The sequence below is a fragment of the Panthera onca genome, chromosome C1 (assembly GCF_046562875.1).
Source record: "Panthera onca isolate mPanOnc1 chromosome C1, mPanOnc1 haplotype 2, whole genome shotgun sequence".
NCBI classification, from domain to species: domain Eukaryota; kingdom Metazoa; phylum Chordata; class Mammalia; order Carnivora; family Felidae; genus Panthera; species Panthera onca.
In genome coordinates, this window is record NC_138346.1 from 1,806,141 (window position 1) to 1,819,045 (window position 12,905).

At 53.7% G+C, this 12,905-nt stretch overlaps 1 protein-coding gene across 1 annotated transcript in view; it reads left to right on the forward strand.

The window, feature by feature from the left end:
• Positions 1-12,905, forward strand: part of NDUFA10 (NADH:ubiquinone oxidoreductase subunit A10) — a 52,309-nt gene that overhangs the window by 12,731 nt on the left and 26,673 nt on the right. The window contains exons 7-8 of the mRNA XM_060624358.3: positions 3,966-4,020; positions 5,586-5,671. Coding sequence (XP_060480341.1) covers positions 3,966-4,020; positions 5,586-5,671 — 141 coding nt within the window. The remainder of the gene's footprint in view (positions 1-3,965; positions 4,021-5,585; positions 5,672-12,905) is intronic.

Below are 12,905 nucleotides of genomic sequence, written 5' to 3' on the forward strand. Positions count from 1 at the left end.
TCTTGGATCGCTCACGGGGTCTGCACGTCGTCGCCCGGCGCTAGCGTAACGGTTCCTCAGGGTGGGTTTTTACCCATCTCGGTCACGGACCCGGAGCCGCAGGAAGCCGCCGAGGCACACGGCGCACGCGCCTCGGGCCAGCGCGCTGAGCTGGCTGAGTTTACACACGGCGTCGCAAACGCTGTCCCAGGCCCGCCGGCGACCGCTCCTCCTCCCCGGCGTCCTCGCCCGCGGTCCACTTTCCGAGACGCAGGTCGGGGTGCTTCCCGCCTCACCGAGAGGCCCCAGCGTGGCGCTCAGGGACCTTGGGAGCCAGCCACACTGAGGTGAGGCGCTCTGGTGGGCAGGGCTGTGTTCTTGGGACTTGACCTGGGGCCTCGGGGCCTTTGCTAAGTCCGGGTAGGAGAGTGCCACCCCCGATGAGAAACAGAGAGTCACTCTCTGGGGGGACGAGCTCTACCTCTTGGTCCTGCTGTGATGTCTGTGTGCCCTGTCTTCTGAACAGATACGGCCTGTGCATTGTCCTGGCTCAAGCCATGTGGGTTTATGGGAGCCACTTAAGTTGGAGGCCATTTGTCACAGTGAACACATACGTGAGTTTTCTGTGCAGTCTGCCTTATGTTAAGTGTTCACAGGCTCAGGTCACAGTGCAGCGAGGGACGTATGTGACTCCCAAGGTGTTCTCTTAGAAATTCACTGGACCTTGACTGGAACCATAAGTTTTATGTAAAACTTTAAGCAATCTACGACGAGTAGGTTATCTAAAGTGTCTAAGCGTTCGTGACTTAGAATTTGTCACAGACTCAGAGTCTGGAGTTCTCTCTTGTCCAGCAAGAGAGCGGACGCAGAATTAAATGCGAGAGAGGCTAATGTCCGGGAGGATATGAGTCTTGAGGAAGGGTCCTCCCTCCATATTTATTAGGATCAGAAGGCTCGCAAACGTGATAGACGTGCAGAAAGAGACAACGAAATGGCGATCGTCAACTCGTGTGTGTCGAAGCAATGTGGTGTTAGGGGTTTGGGTCAAAATCATGGCTGCCTGAGCAAACTTGCCTAGGGGATAAGACAGATAGAGCATGCTACCTCAGGGTCAACACGACCCTTTTTTTGTGAATTAGCTCCGGGCAGTTTCACCCTGCTCCATGGTCTGTAGCCTGTTTACGTGTTTACCTATTTTGGACCTTCCGTCCTGTGAAAGCAGCTTTCCGTTCTCGTCCTCTGCTGGGGGTGCTTTGCCCTGTTGACCTAATCTCCGATGCTTTAGTCCTAAACCTTGTTAACACAAAGCTGCAAGCTCAGGGAATTCCTAAACTTACTCCCCACAAGAGTTCAGGAGTTCCTGTGTTTTCCCACAGGAATGATTTTAGGTTTCTCGGGCATGTTCATTTGAAGTCATTTGGTTCAATATTATGTATTTACAGTGACTCACCTTGGAAGAGAACATTGTTAGAGTATCAGTAATTAAGCAATGAAATCAAAATTGCTTAAGAGAAATTTTTTTGAGCTCAAATGTCCGTATTTGAAGCAGAGTGGGTTTACCTGACTTGAGGGCAACTGCCGTCCGGGCTGGCTGTCCCGTCAGCTCTCCTCTCCCGAGCAGGCACGCGACGCTTCGCCGTGTTCTTACGTGTTGACCATGAAAGCGTGGGGAGCGTTGCAGCTCTCGTCAGGAGACACTGCTACCCACCACAGGAATACGTTTTCTGGCTTTGAGAACATTTATGCTTAAAATCATTGGAAGGCCTGTGTTTTGTCCTCCTTACCTTGATTATGAAACGTGTCGGAAATGAGCTTGCACCGTGGCTTGGCTTCACACGCTCGTGAGGAGGCCTTTACGCTGCTCTGTCTGTAAATGTTGCCACGACCGCTGGTGTCACGAGAGACACGGCAGGCACAGCGGTTCCCGAGACGGGGCGGGGGGGGGGGGGGGGTGGCCTGAGGGGGTCCGCCGGACGTGAGTTCGCTCCATAGGCCTTGAGGGTGTCTCCGAATCTCTGAGATCTCGGCCACCCTCCTGGTTCAGCCTCTCTTCACAGGCCGGTGGGAACGAGGGGCGGGCATGACCCGACGGCAGGATCCTCTGCCATCTGTCGCTCTGTTACTGAGGCGTTTGGCACGGGACGCTGCTCGTTCTAGACACGCAGAGAATAAATGTCGGGTGTGTGGAGTCACACGAAAGATGGAGATGTTAGGTTATGAAATCGGCTCTGCGAGCCGTTTTCCGTTGACCGTCTGGAGTCGCCAGTGCTGCACGGGCGGGGACCCTGTCTCTGTCACCGTGGACGCCCCACACGGTGCCTGCCGCCAGCGGGGACTTAAGAGGTAGGCTCAGTTACGTGTGTCGAAGGTACGTGTCAACGTGTTCCTGACGTCTCCCGTGCACGCTCGTCACAGCTAGGTCAAGGACGCCAGACCGTGTCGCCGTGTGAGGAAGAGCCGTGTTGTTTCCATGCCAGCCGCCCTCCCTTCCTCATCCAGGGTTGGTGACAACCTCTGTCTCCTACGCGCTTGGTTTAATTCTGACTCGTGGGACTTGTCGAGGGAAAGGACTCCCCTCTGCGTGCCTTTCTCCTCGTAGTGACAGTGAGAGGCCGCGGGCCCCTGAGGAGGGGCTGCGTGCGTCGGGTTCTCCGCTTGGGGGCCGCTCTCCCTCCAGCCACAACGGCCAGCGCACCGAGGTTGTGTTTCTAGCTCTGTGGGGTCATTATCAATCTGCTTGTGGTTTCTGACCGTTTTGCCCCTCTTTGTGGCAATACAGGAAATGCAGTGACCTCGTTGCAGCAAGAAACACTTATCTAGTTGGAGGACGTCTTGGAGTGCGCCATGCAGGCTTACCTGCAATTTCAGTGCTTGGGGAGGTTTTTCCTACACTTGGAATGAATGTGAGTCCACAGTAATGATACGAATACAGATGCCTTCCCTGCACTAACTGTGCTCATTACACCGGTGACCTGTCGAAGGTGGCCAGCAGTTGGCGACGCTCGATGCCGTTGTGGAGGGTCGCACGTGGATTTCAGTTTGAGCGTAGCTCGTACGTTCTTGGACTCTCTGTCAGCGGGAGGGTGCTGTGGTGTAGACGTCGAAAGAGAGAATGGCCTGGTTTACGCTGTGCAGATGATCCTTGGGAAATAGCAGTCTGTCCTTGACATCCTGCCGTCCCCTTTGCTGGATGGGGGTGAGGCATTCCTGTGGTGACGGGCCGTCCAGTGGACCTCTGGTCTGGGCGGCCTTGCTGGCCTCTGGCCGGGGTTGGGGCGTCAGGTCTCCCACTGGCTGGTCTGGAGGTGGCGGTGGGGGCAGACTTCCCATCTGTGGCTCGTGGCGGTCCAGTCGTCTCCTGGCTGGGCAGCTGGCCGTCCAGGTGGCAGTCAACGTGGTGGGGAGATAGGCAGAAGTGCTGGAAATGGCGCTGTCCCCGTCTGGGATCCAGTTGTGACTTTCCAGTGTCCAGACTCAGGCCAGGGACCGGGGGAGTGAGCTGCTTTGCCCTGCTGCGGGCCTGGGCTGACAAAGGTTATCCGGAGGGCCGGTTTGTCTCCTAGATTCTAGCAGCTCAAGTAACCTGTCCTTCCTCTTCCACCACATGGCCACTCTCTGTGCCCACGCCTCAGTGAGGCCCCGGGCACCTTCATCCTGTCCTGTAGCGAAACCCGTGGAGGTGACCCATGGACCCCGTCCCCCTTCGCCACTGGTCCTGGCGCCTGTGGGGCGGGGGTAAGATCGTCAGAAGGGAAGTCAGGAGACGCACCCGCTGTCCAGCCTAGAGCACGTTTCTGCTGCTAGTGGGTCCTCCTTAGCCGTTCAGACCATGTGAGCCAGCACGTGCCCAGCGTATCACCCTACCCTGTTCAAAGAATGGGAGGTTTCAGTGTTTGTGGTGATAGTTTTTAACGTTACGTATTCATTTGTGCATTAATGTAAGCTTGGAAAATTTACGTTGAATTCCATCTTGTTTTTTCTTGCAGTGAGAAGTGTGAGGTTTTACGGTATAGTGCAAGGGAAGCTCAAGATGCGGAAAAGGTAAGAAATCGGCCGAAAGTTTGTGATTATTCTTAAATTTGTTTCATGTGTAGGGTTCTTATAAATCATATAATCAGTTCATCTCCCACCAGTCTTAGAAATGTCTATATTTCATAAGGTTTTTAAAAGAGGTACTGAGCCAGCGTATCTCACTCCCCTGGTCATGAGATTTTGATTTTGATTTGAATAACTTAGTTTCTAGGATCTTAAAATTGTAGAAAATACATTAGTAAGTGCATTTTGTAAAATTCGAGTCAATCTCAGTGCAATGAGAACTTAGTGAGTAGTAACCAAAAACAGTGGAAAAAAATAATGCAGGAACATTTGCCTTCCCAAATAACAAAAACATATTACACAGTGATGGTAATGAAAGCCATGTGGCGTTAACACAAGAATTGATAAATGGCTAAATGGAGCAGAGCAGAGAGTAGAGAAGCAGTTGCGTGTGCGTGTGCTTGTGCGTGTGCGTGCGCGTGCATGTGAGGCTTTGGCAAAGGCAGTGCTTTAAGGGAAGACAAAACATGAAGTAGAAGAAAATGATTTCTTAAATGGTGTTGAAGCAGTTGATCATCCATTAGGCAAAAAGAAGGTCCCATGTTTTAGAAGTTAATCATAAAATACTAAAAGGTGAAACAAAAGGTACAAAAATTCTGGAAGAACAGGTTTTATGGTCTGGGGCTGAGGTACAGGTGGTGACATCAGACAGTACCGTGGAGTTGACCGCTGCAGAGACAACGGGCCCGGTCGGCTCTGGGCACGAGAGGAGGAGAGGGTTATGGAGTGAGGTCTTGTCCACGGAGAGGGGGACGCTCCCTTAGGGCCCGGGGCCGCATCCGAGTGCAGCTCCGGGCCAGCTCCAAGGACTGCACGTGGCCCACTCCGCTTGGACTGCCTGAGTTCTGTTGACTTTTGTCCCTGGGAGGCGGGTGTGTTTGTCGTAGGCGGTCTTACGCCTGGACGGACCCATCAGATGCCACGTGTCCGAGCAGAAGGTTGCATTTGCTCCTAAGACCGTGCCATGCTTTCAGTTTATAATTGGAAGTACCCAAATTCCTGAGACTCAAGAGAGGACCCCGGGTGTGGCGTGGTTTGGGGAAAAGTGCATCTGAAAAGGTCGCCCCTCTGGGAGATCAGAGTACAGACTGAGGGTTTGGAGGCTGGGAACACAGATTGTTGGATCTCTTCAGGAAATGGATTAATTTTCTTGTTCTTTTGTTGCTTCCAGTGGCCAGGTCTTGTCTTCTAGAACGAAGTCCCTGGGGCGGGGGAGTCTGTCACGATCACTGTCTCCCCCGTCTTGAGGCTTTTTTTGTCCCGCGCCTCGTCTCCCGGCCCGACGTGTCATTTCTGCGCCACCCACGTGTCAGCGGGCCGGGCGCGCACACTGAGGGTCAGCGCTCAGTCCCATTTCTTCACCGAAGGCTGTCTGTCCAACTTCCTTTCTTTTGACTTCCGTGAGGATTTTTCCTGCTAGGTGTTTGTGGCTTGCAATGTATTAAAACGTGACCTCGTTTAAATTTCCAAAATGGGCCTCTGCGTCAGGCTTGGAATCGTTTGTGTCGTAGGTGGTGGAGGACATCGAGTACCTCAAGTACGACAAGGGGCCGTGGCTGGAGCAGGACGACCGGACTCTTCACCACCTGCGGATGCTGTGAGTCCCACGCTGTTGGGAACCACCCAGACGGGGCGCGGGGCTGGGTCTTTGAGAATAGTCCACGGCCCGCGGTAGAGACTGACAGAACGTGAAGGAGTTGTGTTTCAAGTTAGGTGTTAACCGTGCCACCGGGAACGAGGTGTATTTCCTTTTTCCTTCAAACAGGCTCTTCCGTCCCCGAGTCGGACAGTTAATTGATTGCCAATGTCAACTCGGCAGATCCTTTGCTGCTTCCATGTGCCGAGCCCTGAGCCGGGTGTAGAGGGTTCAGAATCAAATAGTAGTCTTGCTTTCATCTCCGGTGGGCACTTTGTCCTCCAGCTCCAGGCAGAGGATGGTGGGGATGCGGCCGTGCGTCCCGCTACCGCTCAGCTTGCCAGACAGCCCGACCCTCGCAGACACACAGCAGAGGGCCTTCTCCTGCTGGTGCCCTGGCGTCCTCAGGGCACCACTCCCTTCAGGTCAGGCCAGCTGTGTCAAGACCGCAGACGTCACGTGCGTGGAGCCGTTGTCACATTTCTGTGCCACGGAATGAGTTCCTCGGTCAGGGCCACGTGGTGCAGATGACCCTGTGCGTGCCCTGGGGCTGCTGTAGCGAGACACCACCCACTGGGGGCGCTGCACACAACGGAGGCTGCTTCTCCCGGTTCTGGAGTCCGGAAGTCCAGAGTCCGGGTTGCTGCCAGGGCGCCCTCCTCTGCGGGTTCTAGGAAGACTCCTTCCCGCCCTTCAGCTTCTGGTGGCCTCCGGCCATCCTGGGCTTTCCTGGGCAGGTGTCTGCGTCACTCCCACTCTGCCTCTGTCTTCACGTGACGTTCCTCCCTGTGCGTCTGTGTCTTGCCTACATTTCTCTCTTCCTGTCGGTTCACCAGTCACGGGAGGAGGATCCATGCCAGTGCCCTGGGATCACATGTTAACTTAATCTCTGCAAAGGCTCTTTCCAAATAAGATCACGCTCACAGGTTCCAAGTGGACATGAATTTGGGGGGGACACTATTCAACCCAGTACACCATGTGTTTTAAGGGTCCCTAAGCCCGACTGCACACTTGGAAACTCACTGCAAAGACTCAGGAGTCTCTGTATGGAGTTGTACTCACGGCCGGGGTCACAGGGAGTTAGCAGGTGCACGGCTGGGCAGTGAGGAAGAACCATGGCCAATCTGGAGCCGTCCACGCCCCGGCTTTCGATGATCCCTCCCTGCCATGAGGGACGTGCCAAAGGTGCTACTTTGTTCAGGAAAAGGCAGTAACACGTGGGCAGGATCTCTGCCCACGAAGCCCATTGGACATCAGTGCCCAGTGTTTTTTGGGGCACTGGCCATGTTGGCACCTTCTGCCTTAGCAGCTACTCAAGGCCTGGCCTCCAGGCAAAAGGCCCATGTAAATCCCATCGTACCTTGGTGCGTAGGGTTCAGTGCCCCGGCCTCGGGGCGCTGTTTGGAAACAGAGCTCTCGGGCGTGCTCTGTTTATGACAGCGGAAGGGATTCCATGCGCACGTGAACTGGGCTTCTCACAGAAACGTCTCGGGCGGGAAGGCAAATCTGAACCCAGCAAGTGGAAGTTTCTTGTGAGGGCCGCTGGCTGCCCTCCATGATGGGGGGACCCCATGCTACCGACTTCCCTGTTTTGTCCCCCAGGACGAGCTATGCTGGGGGCTCAGCACTGGCCTTGCTGTGGCACGCTGGGCACACACGGTGGCAGGGCCACATCAGTTTTGAGGAGCGCCACTCTCAGTGTTGAGCCCACGCGTAGCACCCGTCCTGCCCCGGTGACCAGTCTGCCCATCGGACTTGCTCCCGCGGAGCTGCGCCCCGAGCGCCAGACCTTCCCGTGTGTGCCGGGTAGTTTGCTGCGTTGCGGTTTCTTTTGTCTGATAGCTGGATGCAGCCCAGCGTCGGCACACGTGGAAGGGTGCCATCAGCTGTTCGCATCCTGTGCTTGAGGCGGGATTACTTTTCGTGTGAAGCTGCTGACTTAGGTATTACGAGTAAGGTAACTTTTAATGGTTTTTGTTTGTTTTTTCTTGTTTTGTGCTTCAGATGGAAAAAGTAGCAGCTCATGGGAAAGATCCCGTGGTTGTAGGGGTGGGGTTGACAGGGACAGGGAAGGAGGCTCCCCGGGGGAAGGCTGGGAGTGGCCACTGAAGGCCAGGCCTAGCGCTCCGTGGCGGTCCGTGCTCCTCACGTGGCTCGGGGCGAGCGGGGATGTGCCCTGGGCCTGTGGAAGCTCTCTGCCGGCCGCCCCGTCTTCATGGTGAGATGGGAAGTGGGCCAGCGGCCGTGAGTGCCAGTGAGGGTGCGGGGCGCGGGGGGACACAGTGGAGGTTTGAGGAGGGAGGAAATGTCTCAGCCTCGGTGTGGGGAAGACCGTTGGGAGGACCTGAGAGAAACGTGCTGTGTGCGGCTGGTGGGGCAGCGGCCCTGACATCGAGCGGAGAGAGGGCTTTCCCGGCTGCTGCGGCCGTCCCTGGGCTGTAGGACCCTGCATGACAACAGGGTCGGGGTCTGGGGGTGAGTGGGAGAGAGGGCAGGAGAGCCGGGAGCGTACAGAAGTGAATGAGGGTCGTGGTGAGAACTTTGACTCGGGTGATGAGGCGGGTGAAGAACACGGAAATGACCGTCGGCCCCAGTGGGTCAGGGGTGGGAGCCACACCACTCACCATAGAGAGGGAGGAGGCCCAAGTCCAGGATCACCTGTGATTCCTGACCGTGGGTGGCAGGCTGTAAATGTGTGAGCTCGTCTTTCTGAATACAGGTTACCTCGTATGTGTCTTTGTATTCTAGATTTTAACATCATAAGCATGTCCCTCTCAGTGAAAACTTAAAAATTTGATTTCTTGATGGCTGCTTGGGGATGCTGTTTGAACCCTTTGACGGAGATACAAGTCAGCGGTTGGCAAACTGTGGCCTGTGGACCAAATCCAGCCCTCAGCTGCCAAGAATCGTTCTTACATTTTTAAAGGATCGTGAGAGAAAACTGGTTTATGCTACAGAAACTCTCTGAAGCCCTCAGAGCCTGAAGTACTTACTGTCTGGGTTTACAAGTAAAGTTGGTCGGTTCCTGAGATGCTGCCCTAATCCACTTACCGTTTCTTTAATTTTGATTTTTCGGGTTGCTTTGATCCCTTCCTGTTCGTAATCAGCAAGCACGTTGCACGTGTGTCTGTTCCACGCCGGGTGTAAAGGCGGAGGGACTGGGTGAGGTCGTGTGAACACAGCTTACAGCTCTCTCTCGCAGAACCGTTCTCCAGAAAAGGCGAGCCAGGCTGCACGCTCGACCGTCCCCCAGAGTCCCGGACGGACCGCGTAGTTCGAACAGACAGCAGACACGTGTGATTTTGACACCAAAGACGAGTGGTTGCTTTATTTTGCATTTTATGAACCCTGAACTTCAAACAGTTTGTATTTCGGTTGCCTGTTCGTCGTTTATGAATTTTCTCTTCACGTTTATTGATCTTTTTAAAGAACCAGCTTTTTGTTTTCTTGAATTTCTCTGTTGTCTGTTTTCAGTCTGATTTCTGCTCTAGCTTTTATTATTCTTTTTTTACTCTGCTTCCTTCGAGGCTTCGGTCGTCTTTTCCCTGGTCTCCTGGGGCAGAGGCCTGGACGCTCGACTTCAGATCTCCCACGTGCACTCGGTGCTGGCAGCCTCCCTCTGCTGTGCCTGCACTTGTGGTCTGAGAACACACTGAGTTCTGCGAAGGCCTTTTATATGCTCAGGAACTTTTACATGCTCTGGATTCGTGCTCCGCTGGAGTGTGAGCACGATGTGGATGGAATGTTCTGGAGATGTCAGGGAGAACGGGCGGTTCATCCACATGCCCGTGGCTTCTCTGCCTGTGGGTCTGTGGGCCGGTGAGGGGTGACCAGGTCCGCGGCCACAGGCGTGCAGGGGCGGGGGGGTGGGGGGGGCGGGACGGGGGCCTCGGCGGGGTGCTCCCCTCTGCTCCCCACCACCCAGATGGCACCGTTGCCACGCACCAGCGCCTCCCGGCACACCGTTGCTCTTCTTCCAGAGCAGGTGGTTGGTTGTCAGGGATATTTGTTGTGCGGATGAGAGTGGGGACTTTCAAGCTTTTTACTTGGAGCTAAAAACTGCAGTCTCTGGTTTTGAAAACTCTGGTTGAGTTTCTGTGTCCAGATGGTTGTATGTTCAGGTGTTTTTGTACATTTACCTCAGTGAGGTCACTTACCTCCTACATCATTCGGGGCCTTGCTGGAAACGCAGTGTCCTTTCTCTCAGCTGCTGCCTGGTGTCTCCGTGTAGGTCTGAGGCCTCGAGGCGTGAGCCTGAATCGCAGTCACGGTGTCAGCACTGTGTCCGGACGGTGTTCCGGAAGCGCTTTCCGATTCCACCGCACTCCTGTCTGGTGGGGGCCCTCCTCGCTGTACAGGGGTCTGGCCCGCCACCGGAGGCGACAGGGGCGTGGATGGGCTGACGCGACCCTGCCTGCGGTCGTGTGCACAGACCGTGCTGCCTTCCCTCCGCCCGGTGGCTCAGGCTTGGATCCTGGTGGGGCCGTCACCTCTGCAGCCGGCATCCCACTTGGACCCTCCTTTTCCTGGCCGGCTGCCTCGCCCCCGCCATACCCTAAGGGACGTGCTAGGGTCTGCGCTGTCTCCAGTGGTTTCTCTCCCTGCCCTTTTCTCTTGTGACTCCTGCTGCCTTGGCGGTTTGCCCCTTCGTTCTTGATCTTCATGCTGTGCTTAGTGATTTCTTCCCACTGCTTGTCCCGTGTGCACACGCCTAGCAGGTTAATTTTCATGAAAATGTCACCGTGACCCTGCATTCCCTTTCCTCAGAATCCTTCAGGGGCTTATCTTTGTCTTGTCATGAATCCACATTTAGTTTCTGGGAATCAGTTCAGAGTCCTTTTGACGTCCTTCTGCCTCTTCCTGAATCTTCTGTCTCCCCCACCGGCCCGGTAATTATCTACGAGTCCTAGCCTTCTTCTGAGCTTGGCTGTAGCCACCTTTCCCCCCCACCCCTGAGTACCTTCTCTTAACTTCAAACTTTAACAGCCACGTGCTAGCTTGTGGATTTCTGTGTGATTCTTTTCAGTGTTAGCTACTGCTGGACACAGACGTGAAATACCACGTGAGGGAAGGTGGCTGTCCCGGTGTCCCCACCCCCTGTGGCTGGTGATGCGCTAGGGCCTTTTGACTTGTTCCACTGATAGCAGTGTCATTTTCTTTTTAACTTCACTTACTTATTTGGAGAGAATGAGCAGGGGAGAGGCAGGAAGAGAATCCTAAGCAGGCTCCGCGCTGTCGGCACAGAGCCCGACGCAGGAGTTAACCAACCCCCTGAATCGGGAGATCATGACCTGAGCCAAAATCAAGAGTCGGATGCTTAACTGACTGAGCCGCCCAGGCGCCCCCACGGTGCCATTGTCTAAACGTTATCTGGAATGTGTGTTAATTTGATTCCAGACTGTGTCCAAAATTGATGTCTTAAGACCATAATTTTAGTAGTTATTTAGTTGTGTTGTTATTGGAGCAGAGAAGGATTCAGTAATTCCCTTCAAGTTTACAGATTATAGCATTCAATTAACTGTTTTCATTTATTTTACTAAAAATGGCCTGTCCTCTCCTCCCAGTTTATTGTCCCCCTGCCCCTGACGCCCGGATATCTCATCACAGTGTACCATGGTAACTGTTTATTTTCATTTGAGCATCATTTCTTAATTTGGGGGACTCCGGTGAAAATTACGACCGATTTTCTAAGTTAAGTACCATAAACACGCCACTTAACCAGTCACACCCATTTTGTCTAGAACCTGACCAAATTACTGGTTTAGAGCCTTTTTGTTCCACGCCAGTTACGAATGCTGGTGTACGATCATGTGTGCGTGTGCTTATGCCGAGGGACCGCCACTGTCTTTTTCAACCTTGATGGCATTCTGTGTTCATACGCGTGGTCCGTGACTTACCGGCTCCTGCCTCTGGTGCTTTCATTCCCATGCTCGAGACCCCGGTCGCCAGGCATGGCTCCACGTGTGCAGGGCCCTGCTTCCCCAGAGCCGGGGCCTTCCCGGCCCCCCCCAGTTTGCTTCCTCATGGAGACTTCTGTTTCCTGTGACTCTAGGAGAAGGTCCTCGTGGTAGGAAGTTTCAGTTACAGAGACTGTGGGGTATGAGTTTGGTATCAGAAGTGTAGCGTTCGGACAGAACTTTGCGGTTTGGGAGGGACTAACCAGTACCCTTTGGACATGTTTTAGGAGCAAGGGTAGACATTCTGTTGATTGGGAAACAGTTCGAGTCATAAAACATTATCTACGGTTCATTTTTTCTCTCTTTTCCTGCCTCACTCTTGTAGAGTGCGTGGCATGGCATCTTGTGTTGTAAACCAGGCTCGGGTACGCCCTCGCTTCTTCGGGCACTTTGGCTCATGATGTTAAGAGGTTATATTATCCTCAGCCAGTTTTTGAATTCTCTTCAATTAGACTAAGTGCTTTGTGAACAGAATGTTTTCTGTCTCCGCTTTTTGCTCCCTGGGTCATAAAAGGTTTCCCGTGCCTCACTTCTCCTCCATCTGGAGTGAATCTGTGGTTGATTGGAGGTTACGACTCCTGGCGTTTGGTGGAGACGTGACACCGTGGGCTCTTCGTAACGGGTCCCCTTTAAGCTCACGGCAACAAGTGGACAGGCGCTTAGCCACGTTTCAGTGAGAACAGCGGCAGTGGGTATTTTTTTTAACGTTCCAAACCAGTTGGAAGCGTGTTTGCTCAAAGAGACACCGTTTTGGGGGCTTTCGTGTAAGCTCTCCTTCGGCCCGACGGAGCCTAGATGGCACTGTCGCTCTGTGTGCTGCGGACCAGCTCCCGGGCCAGGAAGGTCTTTCAGGGTTTCCAGAATGTTTCAGGTTTTTGGAACTTACTGAGAAAACCCAATCAAACTCCACCTTGATACCTGGTAGCATTTAAAAATACTAATTTCATTTTTAGTGTAAATTGTTTATTGTGAGGTCACTTTAAAAATTATCCTCGTAAAATAAAAAGTAAGAATAATTCCACTTGTGTGAAAAATAAAGAGATGTGTGCTTGGGCGTTATCTGCACGTGCTCACAAGGCCACACGTTCTGTGAGCAGCTCCCTGGGAGAGGTAAGAAATAGCTCTCCTCCTCCGAGCGTGTCTGTTGTGGCCACTTACACGATCAGTGGATGTCCACGTAAATACACTTAGGAAGACTCCTCGGGTAATGTTTGCCGTTGGGTCATTATTAGTCCGTG